The 14184-nt window shown below is 41.0% G+C and overlaps 1 protein-coding gene across 11 annotated transcripts in view; it reads left to right on the top strand.

The window, feature by feature from the left end:
* STN1 (STN1 subunit of CST complex) overlaps window positions 1-14184 on the top strand; it is a 66054-nt gene that overhangs the window by 11463 nt on the left and 40407 nt on the right. For 8 of the 11 annotated variants that reach the window (XM_070780777.1, XM_070780783.1, XM_070780778.1 and 5 more), the window contains exons 4-7: window positions 1292-1360; window positions 6568-6732; window positions 7437-7560; window positions 8838-9012. In XM_070780777.1, coding sequence (XP_070636878.1) covers window positions 1292-1360; window positions 6568-6732; window positions 7437-7560; window positions 8838-9012 — 533 coding nt within the window. The remainder of the gene's footprint in view (window positions 1-1291; window positions 1361-6567; window positions 6733-7436; window positions 7561-8837; window positions 9013-14184) is intronic. The other 3 variants (XM_070780775.1, XM_070780782.1, XM_070780776.1) reach the window with 2 other exon arrangements.

Here is a 14184-nt window from a genome sequence, read left to right as displayed (position 1 = left end):
TTGTTGTTCTCATCATCATAAATTACAGAAGTAAGTACTAAGAGAATATAAACACTTCAAAATTTGATGCATATTTCCAAACTTAATCTTTAGAAATTTGGTGTGAATTTACATTCCTACTAACAGCATGTGAGGGTATCAGTATTTTTAATATTTGTCATTCTAGTATCTGAGAAATCATTTAAATTTTCTTCTTTTTTTCTGGTAACTAGTGATTTAGCATACTGACATATGTCTGTTGGTCACTTTTATACCTTTCATGAATGGCATATTTTTTTTCTTTTGCCACCTTTTCTCTTATAGTCTTGATCTTTTCCTTATTAGTTTCTGTGAGTTCTTTATATATTAAGATATTAACCCCATCATTTGTAAAATTGCTATACAGAATTAGTTTTTAGTTGTTCAAATATATCAGATTTTTTTTTTTTTTTTTAATGAATTCTGATTTTCAGGTCTGCTTAAAGAAGTCTTCCCCCCACCAACTCTAAGTCCAGGGTTGAAAGTATTCACCCATGTTTTCTTCTCATCTTCTGAAGTTTACCTGTATTATATTTAATAAAATAAAATCCATCTAGAATTTATTTTAGTTTAAGAAGTCTTCTCAGATTCTGCGTTAAACCAGATTTAAACACAGATTTAAACCAGCAATAAAAAGATTTTGCCATGTATTTCTTCTGTATTACATAGTGTGCTTTTATAACAGTCTAGCTGTTGGTTTTTTTAAAAAAATCATTAAGCCCAGTGACCCCTTATTGATCCGTCTCTGTTCTGAGATTGTCAGAAATTAGGCAAAGAGAAACACTTACCATCCCTGATCAAACATCTCTAAATTTCTCTGCAGTTATAAATCCAAGTACAATGGAAATTCTTTTATTTTTCTTTTGCACTGTGGATAAAATAAGCCAGACCAGTACTGTTTGTGTGACCAAGATATAATTATGTTGTATCATGAAAGTAAAACATGGCTGTCTGTGATATGTTTAGCTTTCCTTACATCCCCTGCAGTGATAAGGCCTGGGCAGAAGTTAATACCCTTGAGATAGGGCAAGAGAAACGTTGACTACATTCTGCTGGGCTCATGTATTACATTGACATTCCAGAGAATCAGTTCCCACTGGGGTGTGGTAAGCAGTTATTTCTAAGGGTGGAAAAAAAGTTTGATCAGGGATTTGCCTAACCAGGCTGTTGAAAAATGTCATCTTTTAGTTTGGCTGGATGCAGTAGCAGTGTGCTGCTATTGCACACTGTAGTGGCCCACGTCTCTGTTTACTCTTTGACACTTCTATTGCAGTGGATGATAGCACTGGAGTTATAAACTGCATCTGCTGGAAAAGGCTGAATAATACCAAATCCTCATCAGGTAATTTTATTTGCCATGCTTCTTTACTTTACGGGGCTTCCCTTTGGCTCAGCTGGTAGAGAATCTGCCTGCAACATGGGAGACCTGGGTTTGATCCCTGGGTTGGGAAGATCCTCTACAGAAGGAAAGACTACCCACTCCAGTATTCTGGCCTGGAGAATTCCACGGACTGTATAGTCCATATAGTCCATGGGGTCACAAAGAGTCAGACACGACTAAGTGACTTTCACTTCACTTCACTTTACTTTTACAGCTGGCCAACAGATGTAACTCAAGCTAGCTCAGGTGAACAGCGGTAGTGCTAATTTTCATATTTATCCGTTGGTGAATTACACTGATAACTTGAAGCACTATACCCAGAACTTTGGCTGCTCTGTAAACTGATATAGGGGAGCCCATTGCTTTTCTTGCTTCCATTTCTTTGATGCTCACTTCCTCCTAAGCCTATAGGAATGTAAATAGATAACTAGAAGTTTCAGCATTTCATTTTTACCATCCAGTTATTATAAAAGTCAAGATGGTTTAGCCTAATTGCTGATCAAGTGAGAATCCCCTTGATCTGGATGTATCATTTGACCAATGCTCTTTTGAAAGCCTTTGCCCTGATATGGTTGCCACTAGCTTCTATGTTAGCATGATCTGGATTTTCTGAAATCTCTAGCTTATTCATACAGACATGCCAGGAGTTCTGAGACTGATGAGAAGGTAAGATAGGATTCCTTTGAAGTTAGCCATTAAATAATACAAACTAAAGAAGAACTTTAAAATTGTATTGAACTCATTGGCTATAACTGAAACATCTTTTGGAATTTGTTGAATATGTTTTAGTAGTCCTTAGGTAGTTTATGAGCTGCTTAAATTCATAATATTAAAAAAATACATGTATTGTACAATAGTGGTGATCATTTTTGGTTCTAGAGAAGCGATGGAAATTTCGCTTATTTCTTATATCTCTCTTTTTGCAGCATATGCAGTATAGTGCCATGTACACTGGGGTTATTCAATAAATATTGCCAGCTCTGATATCTAACATGTACTATCTATGTCCTTCTGTTATACATGGTGAGAATGTATAACACTTGGAGTAGTTTCTTCTCTTTTTTTCCCCTGACATTACCTGTTAGAATCTCATCTCCCTACTTTGACTCTACTGACCAGTAAGGATGCTCCTTTGCTTAATTTTTGGATGTATTTACATTTAGAATTTGGCCATTGTTTTCATATCACTTTGATATTCCCATTTCCTAATTTGGGAACACTGGTATCAGTGGTACTACTAAGCTGAGGAAGCTTTGTAGATTAAAAAAAAAAAATGAAGGGAGACAACAGCTTTTTATGCAGATACGTCACAAGGTATGAAATAAACCTATGAAACAATCAGATATTTGAATTTTCATGTATGTCCAGGGTATTAAAATTACTTTCAGGTTTGTGGTTGTATTGACACGGTCTTCAATCAGAAGGGGTAGTTTCAATGTGCTGTCTTTAGATTGAGGGTCAGCATGCTTTTCCTATACGGGGCCAGACAATAATTGTGTTCTGCTTTGTGGGCCCCATAGTCTGCATCTCAACCATTCAGCATCACCACTGTAACACCAAAATGACTACAGGCAGTACATAAACAAAGGGTCATGGTTGTGTTTCAATAAAACTTTATTTATAAAAACAGATTGTGGATGGATTTGGTCCATGGGCTGTCATTGATACACTGCTGTTTTTAGACATTGTTTTCATTTTAAAAATCAACTCTTTTTAAAAAAAAAATGATATCATCAGATATATTATGTAACTCTTAGTAACTTTTAAGATAAAATGTCTATTAATACTGAAAGTGAGATTTTAAAAATAACTGTAAGTAGACCAATAGATGAGTAGTCACAGTTGGTAGCCTTAATTAGAAATTGCTTTGAGAATAAAAGTGAGGGTAAATGTACAAGGAGAAAGCCTGAAAGTGATCCTCATCATGTTATATACGAAGTGATATTTTAAAATTGTTCCCAACTAGCCCATTCTCTCCTTTTAATTTAATTGCCCTCAGTTTTAAAGCTTTCTGCTGGAAAGTGGCCATTGAAGACTAATTTTTTTAAACAAAATTTAGTCTAAGTCCAAAATCATGTTCCAGTTGGTATCAATGTAAAAATATAATATTAACTCTTATAAATGTCACATTGAATGTACCATTTGGACTCAGCTTATGAGAAAAGTTAAGAAAGCTTGGCATTTAATATTAGAATTTTAAAGGGGATTTATCTTTCGGAGTGGAATAGGCTACTTAAAATGAAATTGTCAGGCTCCAGCCATCTCATTATACTCATTAAATTACACAGCTTGAGCCGTTCTTTCAGCAGTTTGGTTCACCCTTTAAATGAAAGCTGAACCTCTTTTTCTCAGACTAGCTCTCAGTCTGATCATTTCAGCAGTTCTATACGAATCATTTATTATTACTTATAACGTCTGAATCATGGCAGTGAAATTTATAAATATGTTTAAAATTCAGCCTAAATAGAAGAGGACTTAAAGATAGGAACCCAGACAGAATAACTTTTTGAAAAGTAATACTTGGGTATTTTCTGAAGAAACCCAGTAAGTCGAGTAACATTAAGCTGATTGTGTCTAGATTCCAAGCTACTGGTTACTGGTCTACAAGAGTTCTCCGAGCTCTTTGGGTTGCTTTTTCCCTTAGTATAGTCAGTGTATTAAAAGAAAAGTAGTGCCTTTGTGTGTTACAGAGCCACGGTTATCTCAGTTGTATTAGATTAAAAAGCAGAAAATTTGGTCAATAGACTATTATTCATTCCATTACAGGAACCCTAGTATATGACAAAGCAGAAATAATACAACAATAGGAAATAAGTAAGCATTTAACAAATGTTGTTGGTTTAGGTTGATAACAATATTTAAAAAGAGGTAACTGTGACCACTGTCTTGCAACTTACATAAAATAACCCGAAGAAGATAGAGTTACATATTTATCACAATAAGTACGGGGCTATCTATGTTAAGCTCTTATATATGTTTAGCTGTTACAGCAAAGAAAGCTATCACTGGTGACAAGAGATAGATTAAATGATTTTTTTTCAAACTTGTATGTATGAAAATGAAATCAAATAAACATAAAAAAAAAAAGCACTGGAATGTGGAGAAGGGATGTAATCACCATTATTGATAAAGCTTCCCTGCATTTCTTTCAGAAATAAACATAAAATGTTCAAAAGACATGAAGGGCTTATGCATAAAGAAATGCAGAGAGTAGATCATCTTATATAAAAACACATAGTCTGGCAATTTAAAAGCAAATGAAATGCTATAGAATCATTATGTATTTTTTAAGGTGTTAAAAACCCAAATGACTGAAGCCAGTGTAGGAGCCACAAGGCTACATGCCTTGCTGGTGACACTTTGTAAAAAGAGAATGGTGATTGTTTATTTTCTGACACACATTCTGATAATATGCAGTGAACTCTAAACCTGTTTGTCCTTTTCTATCCAGTAAAAATGAAAGACCCCAAGGGAAACAAAATTTTTGTTTTGAGGGCCTAATTGTTCATTTTTCATAAGTATCTGACATTTTTTGAATGTTTCCTGTGGTGGATCTGGCATTATGCTAAGCTCATGATGTAAGGATTAACTAAGACCACACACAACAAGTCCACGTGCGAGAGGGACTGTTGCATCCACAACAGAACTGAGGAAACAGGCACAGTGAGGTTAAGCAGCCTGCCCAAGGTCGCACAGCTAACAGGAAGTGACCTGACGTTCAAGCCAGGTCTGTCTGACTCCATTACCTAAGTGCTGACCTCAAAGCCCCGTACAGGGCTAGTGATAAAAACCAAAACAAAAAAAAATTACCAAAGCAGAGGAAACATCTAATGAGACTATCTAAAACCGTGGCGTATGAACATGCCGGAATGCTGTGTTGTTATTTCAGATGCTGGATTGTATAGATTCTGTGGATACATGTGTGTATTTGAAGTGATGCTAGACAGGAAAACAACACGAAATTGTTTATACACACTAGCTGTAACTATGGAAAATATGAGTACATTCATGGCACAAGCAGCTGAGAATAAAGAATAAGCAGGAAGGCTCTGGGGTTAGAGACTGCCTGAGTTCACACTCCAACTTTGTTGCTAACCAGTCGTTTTACTGTGGGCAAGTTGTTTGATGTCTCTGTAACTCAGTTTCCTCATTAGTAAAATAGGGCTAATAATAAATAAGAGTGGTTGTGAGGATTAGATGTGCTGATAGGTTATAAAGTCTTCAGAACAGCACTGGCAGTACCTGAGCATTCATGGCTGTTCTTATTTTCATTATTTAACTAATACATTTTGGAAGTAAATTCAAGTGATGGAAATTATTTAGAATTGAATGTGCATTGGGTTCTTTTCACCATAAAGTTGCTTGCTCAGTCACTCAGTTGTGTCTGACTCTTTGCAAATCCATGGATGGTAGCCCGCCAGGTTCCTCTGTCCATGGGATTTCCCAAGCAAGAATGCTGGAGTGGGTTGCCATTTCCTCATGCAGGGGATATTCCGGATGCAGGGATAGAACCTCTGTCTCTTGCATCTCCTGCGTTGGCAGGCAAATTCTTGAAGTTGCTTAAATTTATAGTTTTTAAGTGGTGTGAGTGAGTGTTCGTGTGTGTGTGTGTGTGTGTGTGTAAGTAAGTGAGCGAGAGCAGGAGAGAGCAAGAAGTCAGCCTAGTTACTCAACAAAGAAGAGAAGTGAGAGAGATTAGGGTATTGAGTACCTCAGTGGAACACCAGCCTTGGGCAGATTTGCCTTCCCCATAAACAACTGCAAATGGAGACTCTTGGGCCCCTTTCCCCTCAGGCCAATATTCTGTCTCCCTGCAAGGACACTTTCAAGGGTTGTTTAGAGCTATTGCCACCAAACCCAGCTGAACTCACACAGAATTCAGCTCAGGCCCTTGCACAGGTGGTGCTGGGGGAGGAAAGAAGACACTGGACACTGGGTTGTCCAGCCTCCCACCAGACTGTTCCCGTCACCCAGACCTTTGGATAATTACAGCTTATGCCTTTTATTCAGTAGAGGATTTTGAAGGATGCCGCAGACTTCCTACAGTCGAGCAACAAGTCAGAAGTAGAATAAATAGATGTCTTGTGCCTGTCTTACCCCAAGCTCTCTCCCAAAGATGGTGGAGTGATCGTGTTGTACATTTCCTTCTTTCCTTCTGACCCCAACAGCTACAGCCACTCCAAGTGCAAGAGAGCTGAGCTTAACCTCTCAGCTTAAGAAGCTGCAAGAGACCATTGCACAGAGAGCAAAGTTAGAAATTGGGGACATTATCCGGGTCAGAGGCCACATCCGCATGTTCAGAGGAGAGCGAGAGATTCATGCCACGACTTATTGTAAGCATACAGTATCTCTGCCCAATTGCTTGTTATTTTGTGTGTGTGTCCAGTAAGCTCATTTAGTAAAAAGTCAAATCTGAAAAATTCAAATAAAAAGCTTTAATGAAAAAAATTGTATTTGCAACATGATTCCTTAAGAAAATCAGCATTTATTTATTTTTAAGAGAAGTAATTTTAAATAAATTGGGAAAGAAAATAAGTGATTTATCATATATGACTGACATTTTATTTGGACAACATAGTAGAGTCTGTAAAATACTTTGAAGTTTTTAGTATGAATCCATTTAGGGAAGAGCGTTCATAGTCTTCAAAATGACGGGAGATTTCTGGAGCACCACTGAGGAAGTCAGCTAATCGGAAGCATGACAGTCCTTTGTCATCTGAGCCATGCCCTTTGCACTGATCTGGCTGGTTTGCACTTGGAAATCTCAAGGACAGCCCCAGTTATCCACCACTGTACCAGATGCGTGAATATGTCTGTATGCTTTCCCTCGCCTTGGTCTACTCTGGTCATGTCTATGACACTCAGGGCATCGCCTCCCCTTTCATGGGATGGCCGAAGACCATTTAGTGCTTCTAGACCGTGTGATCCTGGGCATCCATAAGGAAGAAGGCTCACCAAGGGCCCCATTTACTGTTGCCCCAGCAGCAGTCTGGACTTGGGAAAGAACTAATCTCAGTGTTGTTTCCGTGGCTCGTAGATAAAGTGGATGACCCAGTGTGCAACGTTCAGATCGCAAGGATGCTGGAGCTGCCTGCCATCTACAGGAAAGTGTATGACCAGCCCTTCCACAGCCCTGCCCTAAAGGAAGATGAGGCACTGAGGTAAGTTATGGACTGCGACTGCTGTGGGTGTGGGCCAGCCAGTGGGATCCCAGATGCTGGGGTGGGCCTGAGCCGTCCACTCCCTCCCTGTGGGGCTCCGGGCAAGTCTGTCGCCCTCCAGATGCCTCCATGTCCTCATCTGTAACGTGAAGGAGGCAGCAGTGCAGGTGTTCTGAGGTGGTGGGAAGGAAAAGACATGTGTAATTGGAATCTCTGAAGGAGTGGAGTGGGGAGCAGGGAAAAAATATTTGAAAAATTCACGGATGAAAATTTTCCAAGTCTGATAAGAACTGAACACTCACAGATGATCCAAGAAGGTCCATGAACCCCAAGAAATCTGAAGAAAACTGCACCAAGGCTCACTGTGATCAAGGAAACAATACCTCAGCCAGAGAGGAGTTGATTCTCTTTGAGGGAGGGAAAAATAAACAGGAGGAGTAAGAATATATGTGTGTTTGTAACTCTGTGCCTCAAAGAACTCAGAGAAGACAGAAATAACCATAGTGGCTGCTGGGGATGGGTAGATGGGGGGCTGGGAGGAGGGTGGAAAAGAAACTCTTTACCATGTATCCTTTAATCTTATAAACATACTTACAGATTACATATTCCAAAAAATTACTTTAAAAAATCCCCAGACTAGAGACCTGTGTAAACAGTGGAAGTTCTCCATTTTCCTGTCTCCCGCCTCAGTACCATTCCCCAGAGGTTACCACTGTGCAGGGTCGCAGCGTGTATCCTGTTAGACTTGTTTGTTCTGCACACACACAAGCCTGCGTATCCACCTGCATATGTTGTGGGTTGTCATTTGCTTCTTGACAAAAACGGCACTGTCCTTCACATACTGTTCTTCAGCTTGATTTTTTTCTAAATCAATCACGAATATCAGTTCCCATAGTGCTGCCTCATACTTATAAACAACCGTGCAGTGTTCCCTGCCTGCGTTGCCCCTTTTGTGAAAAACACACATCCTTATAACATGGCATTTGCTAGCCATTTGTGTGTGTGCATGCTCAGTCACATCAGACTCTTTGCAAACGTCTGGACTATAGCTTGCCAGGCTCCTCTGTCCATGGGATTTCCTAGGCAAGAATACTGGAGGGGGTTGCCATTTCTTTCTGCAGGGGATCTTCCCAACCCAGGGATCGAACCCACATCTCCTGCATTGGCAGGTGGATTCTTTACCACTGTGCCACTTGGGGATCCCGTTTCAGGTTCATGCATGTTCAAAAGGAACAAACATAATGGTTTTCTGCAAGTCTGTTGAAACTTTCCCCCAGCAGCAATCCTGGGACCCTGGACCTTGACAGTCTCACATGTCTACTGAGTGAAAAGGCCAAAGAGTTCCTTGTGGAGAACAGAGTGCAAAGCTTTTACCAGCAGGAGTTGGAAACTGTGGAGTCCCTTCTGTCCCTTGCCAACCAGCCTGTGATTCACAGCGCCTGCTCTGGGCAAGTAAGTGTGGTATGCCCACGTGAGAAATCAAGGCCCCTGCCCCAGATCTGCAGCTGGAAAGTGTGGGTAGACATGACTGTGGCATTAAGACTCACAGGGTGTACTCAGAGTGTAGAGGTTATGTTGATTCTGTTCTGGAAAGGTCACTGACCACTGAGAATTTGAAAGGAGAATGGACGTGCCCTTTTCCCCTCCTTAATCTCATGAAGCTTAATCTTTGGGTAGGGAAAAAAAAAAGTCTAAGGTTCATAGTACTTGGTATTTACTAAGATGGGCATTTAATTTCAGCAGGAGCCAAAGAAGGGGGAAATAGATGAGAAGAACTGATTATTCTTGCAAAATTATTTTTTGAACAACAAGATGATTCTTGAACTTCAACCAAGGTTTTTAATGACTTGCTCTCTCTTCTCCATAATAAGATTAACTTGTCCTGTCTTAGGAGTTTGAATAAAGAACAAGTTGTATTCAGTCTGGTTAATAAGCAAAAATTTTAAGGAACACTCAAATAATTTTTTATTTGTCCTAGAAAGAGCTATCCCCGTTTTTTCACCCATAGTGTTATAGGGTGAACTCAAGTTGTTTGGTCTTTACTTATTGGCCTGGAATTAAAAATTATCTGAGACTTTGCTTTTAGGCTTTCCCTTTCAGCACAGTTCCTCAATTTTTTCGTTGTTGTAACACAACTTGTATTTATTTATTCCACCAGGAATAATCTCTGCTTGAATGTCACCTTCTTGCCCTCCCTGACCTTCTCCTTTAATAGCCATTAGCTTCCTCACCATGTTATCACCCTGTTTCCACATCTCTTGATAACACTGGTATTTATTTGTTTGGCTGCCTATTCCTCCACCAGAATTTAAGTTCTCCAAGAGCAGAGGCTTTGTCTGTCTCTTTCTTTGCTGTCTAGAAGGAGGCCTGGAACAGAGCTGGCATAAAGTATGTTCTCCACAGTTATTTGTTGATAGAAACAATGAATGGTTTTAAAAATTCACGTAGCCCAGGAATTAATCCCCTGGCAATCCAGTGGTTAGGGCTTGGGAGCTTTTTCTGCCGAGTGCCTGGGTTCAGTCCCTAATTGGGAAGCCAAGATCCCACAAGCCTCACTGCATAGCCAAAAAGTAAAAGGAAACAAGCAACAAAAATAAACAGAAAATAAAAATCCAAATAGTCCCTGAAAGTATCTAGTTTTCCCATCCTCCTTCCTCCTCCCCTTTTTCTAGAAACAAGTGCTCCTACTAGTCTCATGAATATCCTTCTGCAGATAATCTGCACATATAAACTAGAAGTAGTTGTATCCTTTCTTTTACACAAACGGTATCCTACTAAACACTATATCTACGTAGCTTTTCATTGTGTGTGTGTGTCTTATAGGTCCTTTTCCCAGCCATGTGAACATACTTGCCACTCCATAATAATCTTTTACTATGTGTACCAGAATTTTCTTATGTGTACCATAAGGGGTCTGGTCATTCCTGGACTGTTCAGAGTTTTCTAGTCTTTTGTCATTAGCAGCAGGGCTGGCGTAATAACCCTTGCGAGGTAACATGATTATTCTTCACCATTCCGATGGAGGGCTTCCCTGGTGGCTCAGTGGTAAAGAATCCGCCTGCCAATTCAGGAGATGTGGGTTCAGTCCCTGGGTCCAGAGGATCCCCTGGAGAAGGAGATGGCAACCCACTCCATTATTCTTGCCTGGGAAATCCCATGGACAGAGGAGCCTGGCAGGCTACAGTTCACGGGGTCGCAAAGAGTCAGACACGACTGAGCGACTAATCAACAACAGCATTCTGGTGGAACAGATACCAAGTCCCCATCCCCACCTTCTGAGTGCGACCACTGCTTCTCAGTTTCGTTCATGAACCTAATTATCGCTTCCTGGCACCAGGCCGCATGCCCAGTGATCCGCAGTTTCATACACGGAGGTGAGGGATACCGTTTCAGGAAACACCGAGGTGGGGTGGCTCAGGACTGGCCGCTTTGTTCTGCACCGCCGTGGCTTCTGCACAGGGCTAGCTCCCCAGCTGTCCACTGACAGCACCAGTGACCTTCCTCCCACTTAATCATTTAGAGGAGGCTCAGTGCCAACTTGGCCTCCCAGGACTTCAGAGCACTCTCTTGGCATGTTTAGAAGGGAACTTTGAAGCTTACCAAAGACCACATTCTTCCTGTGAGCCAGCTCTTCTGCAAGAATTAAGTGGGGAGAACTGAGGACTAGAAAGCCCCTCCATTCAGAACATTCCAAAGGGGACTTTTGGCATGATTATCTTTTTGTAAATGTTCAGAGCAGAAATCCGTGCCTGCCCGGTGCTGTATGTTTAAAAAGCAATGAATATGGCGCTATATCTGTTTTGTCTCTGCAAGCTATTTTTCCATCAATTATGAATTATTCTCTCACATGGCTCTGGTTGGGGAGGTCAGTGTCATGACATTGAATTCTGTTTAATAGAGCCTGGGAGACCTAAGACACTTCACAATGACAGTGAAACCCTAGATCCTTTGGCACTTTGTGTAGTCATACAGATGAAAGCTTAACAACAACAACAAAAAATTGTTGTGATCATGTTATATTTGAGAAGGTAGGAAGAGTGGCTTTGAATGTTTTCCTCCTTTCTTTTTTTTCCATGGTGGCCCATCTTAGCACATCCAGAAACATGATAAGCAAACTTGCAAAACCATTGTTTCTTTGACAGCTGGATAAATGTTGAGTTTGTTTGGGAATGAAGACTATATATATACTTCAGAGATCCACCCAGTTCCTGACCCGCCACGAGGAGAGGCCTGCGGAGGCTCAGCCCGTTCAGCCAGTCACTCACTGTTTTTGTTTCTGAGCAGTTTCGATTTCCTGAATGGGATGAGTCTGTCACTGCTCTTTAGAAAAAGACAAGAAAGACATACCTCTCAGCCCAGGGAAACCTACTAGCTACAAGGACCACTGGGGGTTTTGTCCTCGGGACCATGTCTTTACAACCAGCAGGGAATTATGTCCCAAGGTCAGCTGAGGCAAATGTTTTTGGAAAGGAAGCTTCACACATTGTTGATATTTACAGAGAGCCTTTTCTGCTGGGCCCCCCTGGTTCACAGCCGAAACTGCTGTTACTCTCCCATGCCTCACACCCTCCCTTCCTGCTGCTCCGTCTCACTGAACTCGGGGAGGAGGAATCGGGCTTCCTGTATGGTCTGGGGATAATCAACAGTCATTTTCAATGACAGGAATAACCACGTAAAAGCGTTTCTAGTCAATTTCCAATTTACTTCTATATTGGTAAGAGATGGAATAAACTCAACCCTTAGGATCTTTCTATTAAAGATGAATCACCTTAGAATTATGAAGATGAAGTTGTTGAAGATGAAGAGTTGTGGTGGGGGAGCCTGTGTTGGGTTGATCATTGCTTTTCCTAAGTACGAGCACTCATGTATGAAATTAGAAATAGCTCTCCCCCAGCCCTCCCCGCCCCGAGTAAAAAGACATGTGGCCGAGGATGACTGGATGAGGTGTTTATTCTAAACACACCCAGATAGCTTTTCTGCCTGTGGGAGTCATCAAGTATTTCTCAACCTTATTCTCCCTTCAGAGAATGGATGCTGTCATTATCTGGAATGCTTGTCAACTCTCAGACCCAGGTTCTAATGCCCAGGTTCCCCAGGCCTGTTCTGTTGAGGAAAAAAACCTCGACTCTGAATGTAATCAAGGAAGTTAGACTCTTCTCTTCAGCCCAGGAGAGCACGTTGGTAAAACATTGCCAGGATCTATTGAATTCAAACTATGTTGTCTGGGAGGCCTCTCCTAGGAAGCAAAGGTTTCTTTCAAGATGGAATTGTCAATACCGGAGGCCACGTGGGGGTGCATTTTCTCTACCTGTCACTTTGAGGGAACATCATAGAAAATCTGAGGTACACTTTCTGTTTCAGCATCTGTGGGTGCTGTCCAGACAGCCTCCATAAGGTCCTCCCACTAGAGAGGCAGGACTTCGCCTTCGCTTTGCCATGTTTTTCCTTTTTTAGGCTCTCTGATCTTTTTAATATCTTTACGGATTTCTCTCACATTAAAAATGGACCTGGGGACTTCCCTGGTGGTCCAGTGGTTAAGACTTTGCCTTCCAGTGGAGAGGGTGTAGGTTTGATCCCTGGTCGAGGAGCTAGGATCCCATGTGCCTCATGGCCAAAAAACCAAAAATGTAACATTGTAACGAATTCAATAAAGACTTAAAAAAAAATGGTCACATCTTTAAAAAAAAAAAAATGGGTATGTACCTTGAAGGACAGTTATTACTCACCACTTCCTTTGTTTTAGGAAGGAACTGAAAATCCCTAGTGGAATAGTTAGAAAGCTACTTCCTATCTCTACAGGGTATTTCTTTCCACTGATGGCACATACATTTTCTTGGTCACCCACTGTGTGTCAGGGAGCAGGTGGCCGAGATGAAGCACAGAGTCCCCAATTCAAGAAGCCCGCAATCTGATTAACCGTGGTGGGACATGGTGGAAAACATGGCTTCCTTGAAATAAGAAGTAGGATGACCTGGCAACCTCTGTAGGCACGCTTAGAGAAGGGAAGGGATACCGAAGTTGAAGAGAGAGCAACCTGATAGCAGCCTCGTGCCTCTCTTGCTTCCCCTGGGGCCCTGTCTGCCTTCAGCCCATGGACCCTCCCCTTTGATAGGTCTCTGCACAGCTGTTTGCCTTCACTATCCTCTATTTAAAATAAGGAGTCTATTTAATACGCTGTCTGTGTTGGAATCTCTAACCTATTTCAGTGTGTATAAAATTCTTTGATGTTCTTAGGAAGAAGTTGTATTATTGTTGTTCAGTCACTAAGTTGTGTCCATCTCTTTGCGACCCCATGAACTGCAGCACACCAGGCTTCCCTGTCCTTAACTGTCTCCTGGAGTTTGTTCAGACTCCCGTCTATAGAGTCCGTGATGCCATCCAGCCATCACACCCTCTATCGTCCCCTTCTACTCTTGCCCTCTATCTTTGCCAGCATCAGGGTCTTTTCCAATGAGTCGGCTCTTTGCATCAGGTGGCCAAAGTATTGGAGCTTCAGCTTCAGCATCAGTCCTTCCAATGAATATTCAGGGTTGATTTCCCTTATATGTATATATGTATATATTCATATGTATATAATATATATACATATATGAAAAATCTTTAATTTTTTTTATACAGAACCAA

This window comes from Bos indicus, chromosome 26, assembly GCF_029378745.1.
Source record: "Bos indicus isolate NIAB-ARS_2022 breed Sahiwal x Tharparkar chromosome 26, NIAB-ARS_B.indTharparkar_mat_pri_1.0, whole genome shotgun sequence".
Lineage (NCBI taxonomy): Eukaryota > Metazoa > Chordata > Mammalia > Artiodactyla > Bovidae > Bos > Bos indicus.
The sequence above is the reverse complement of the archived record's forward strand: the minus strand, read 5'-3'. Positions and strand labels throughout refer to the sequence as shown.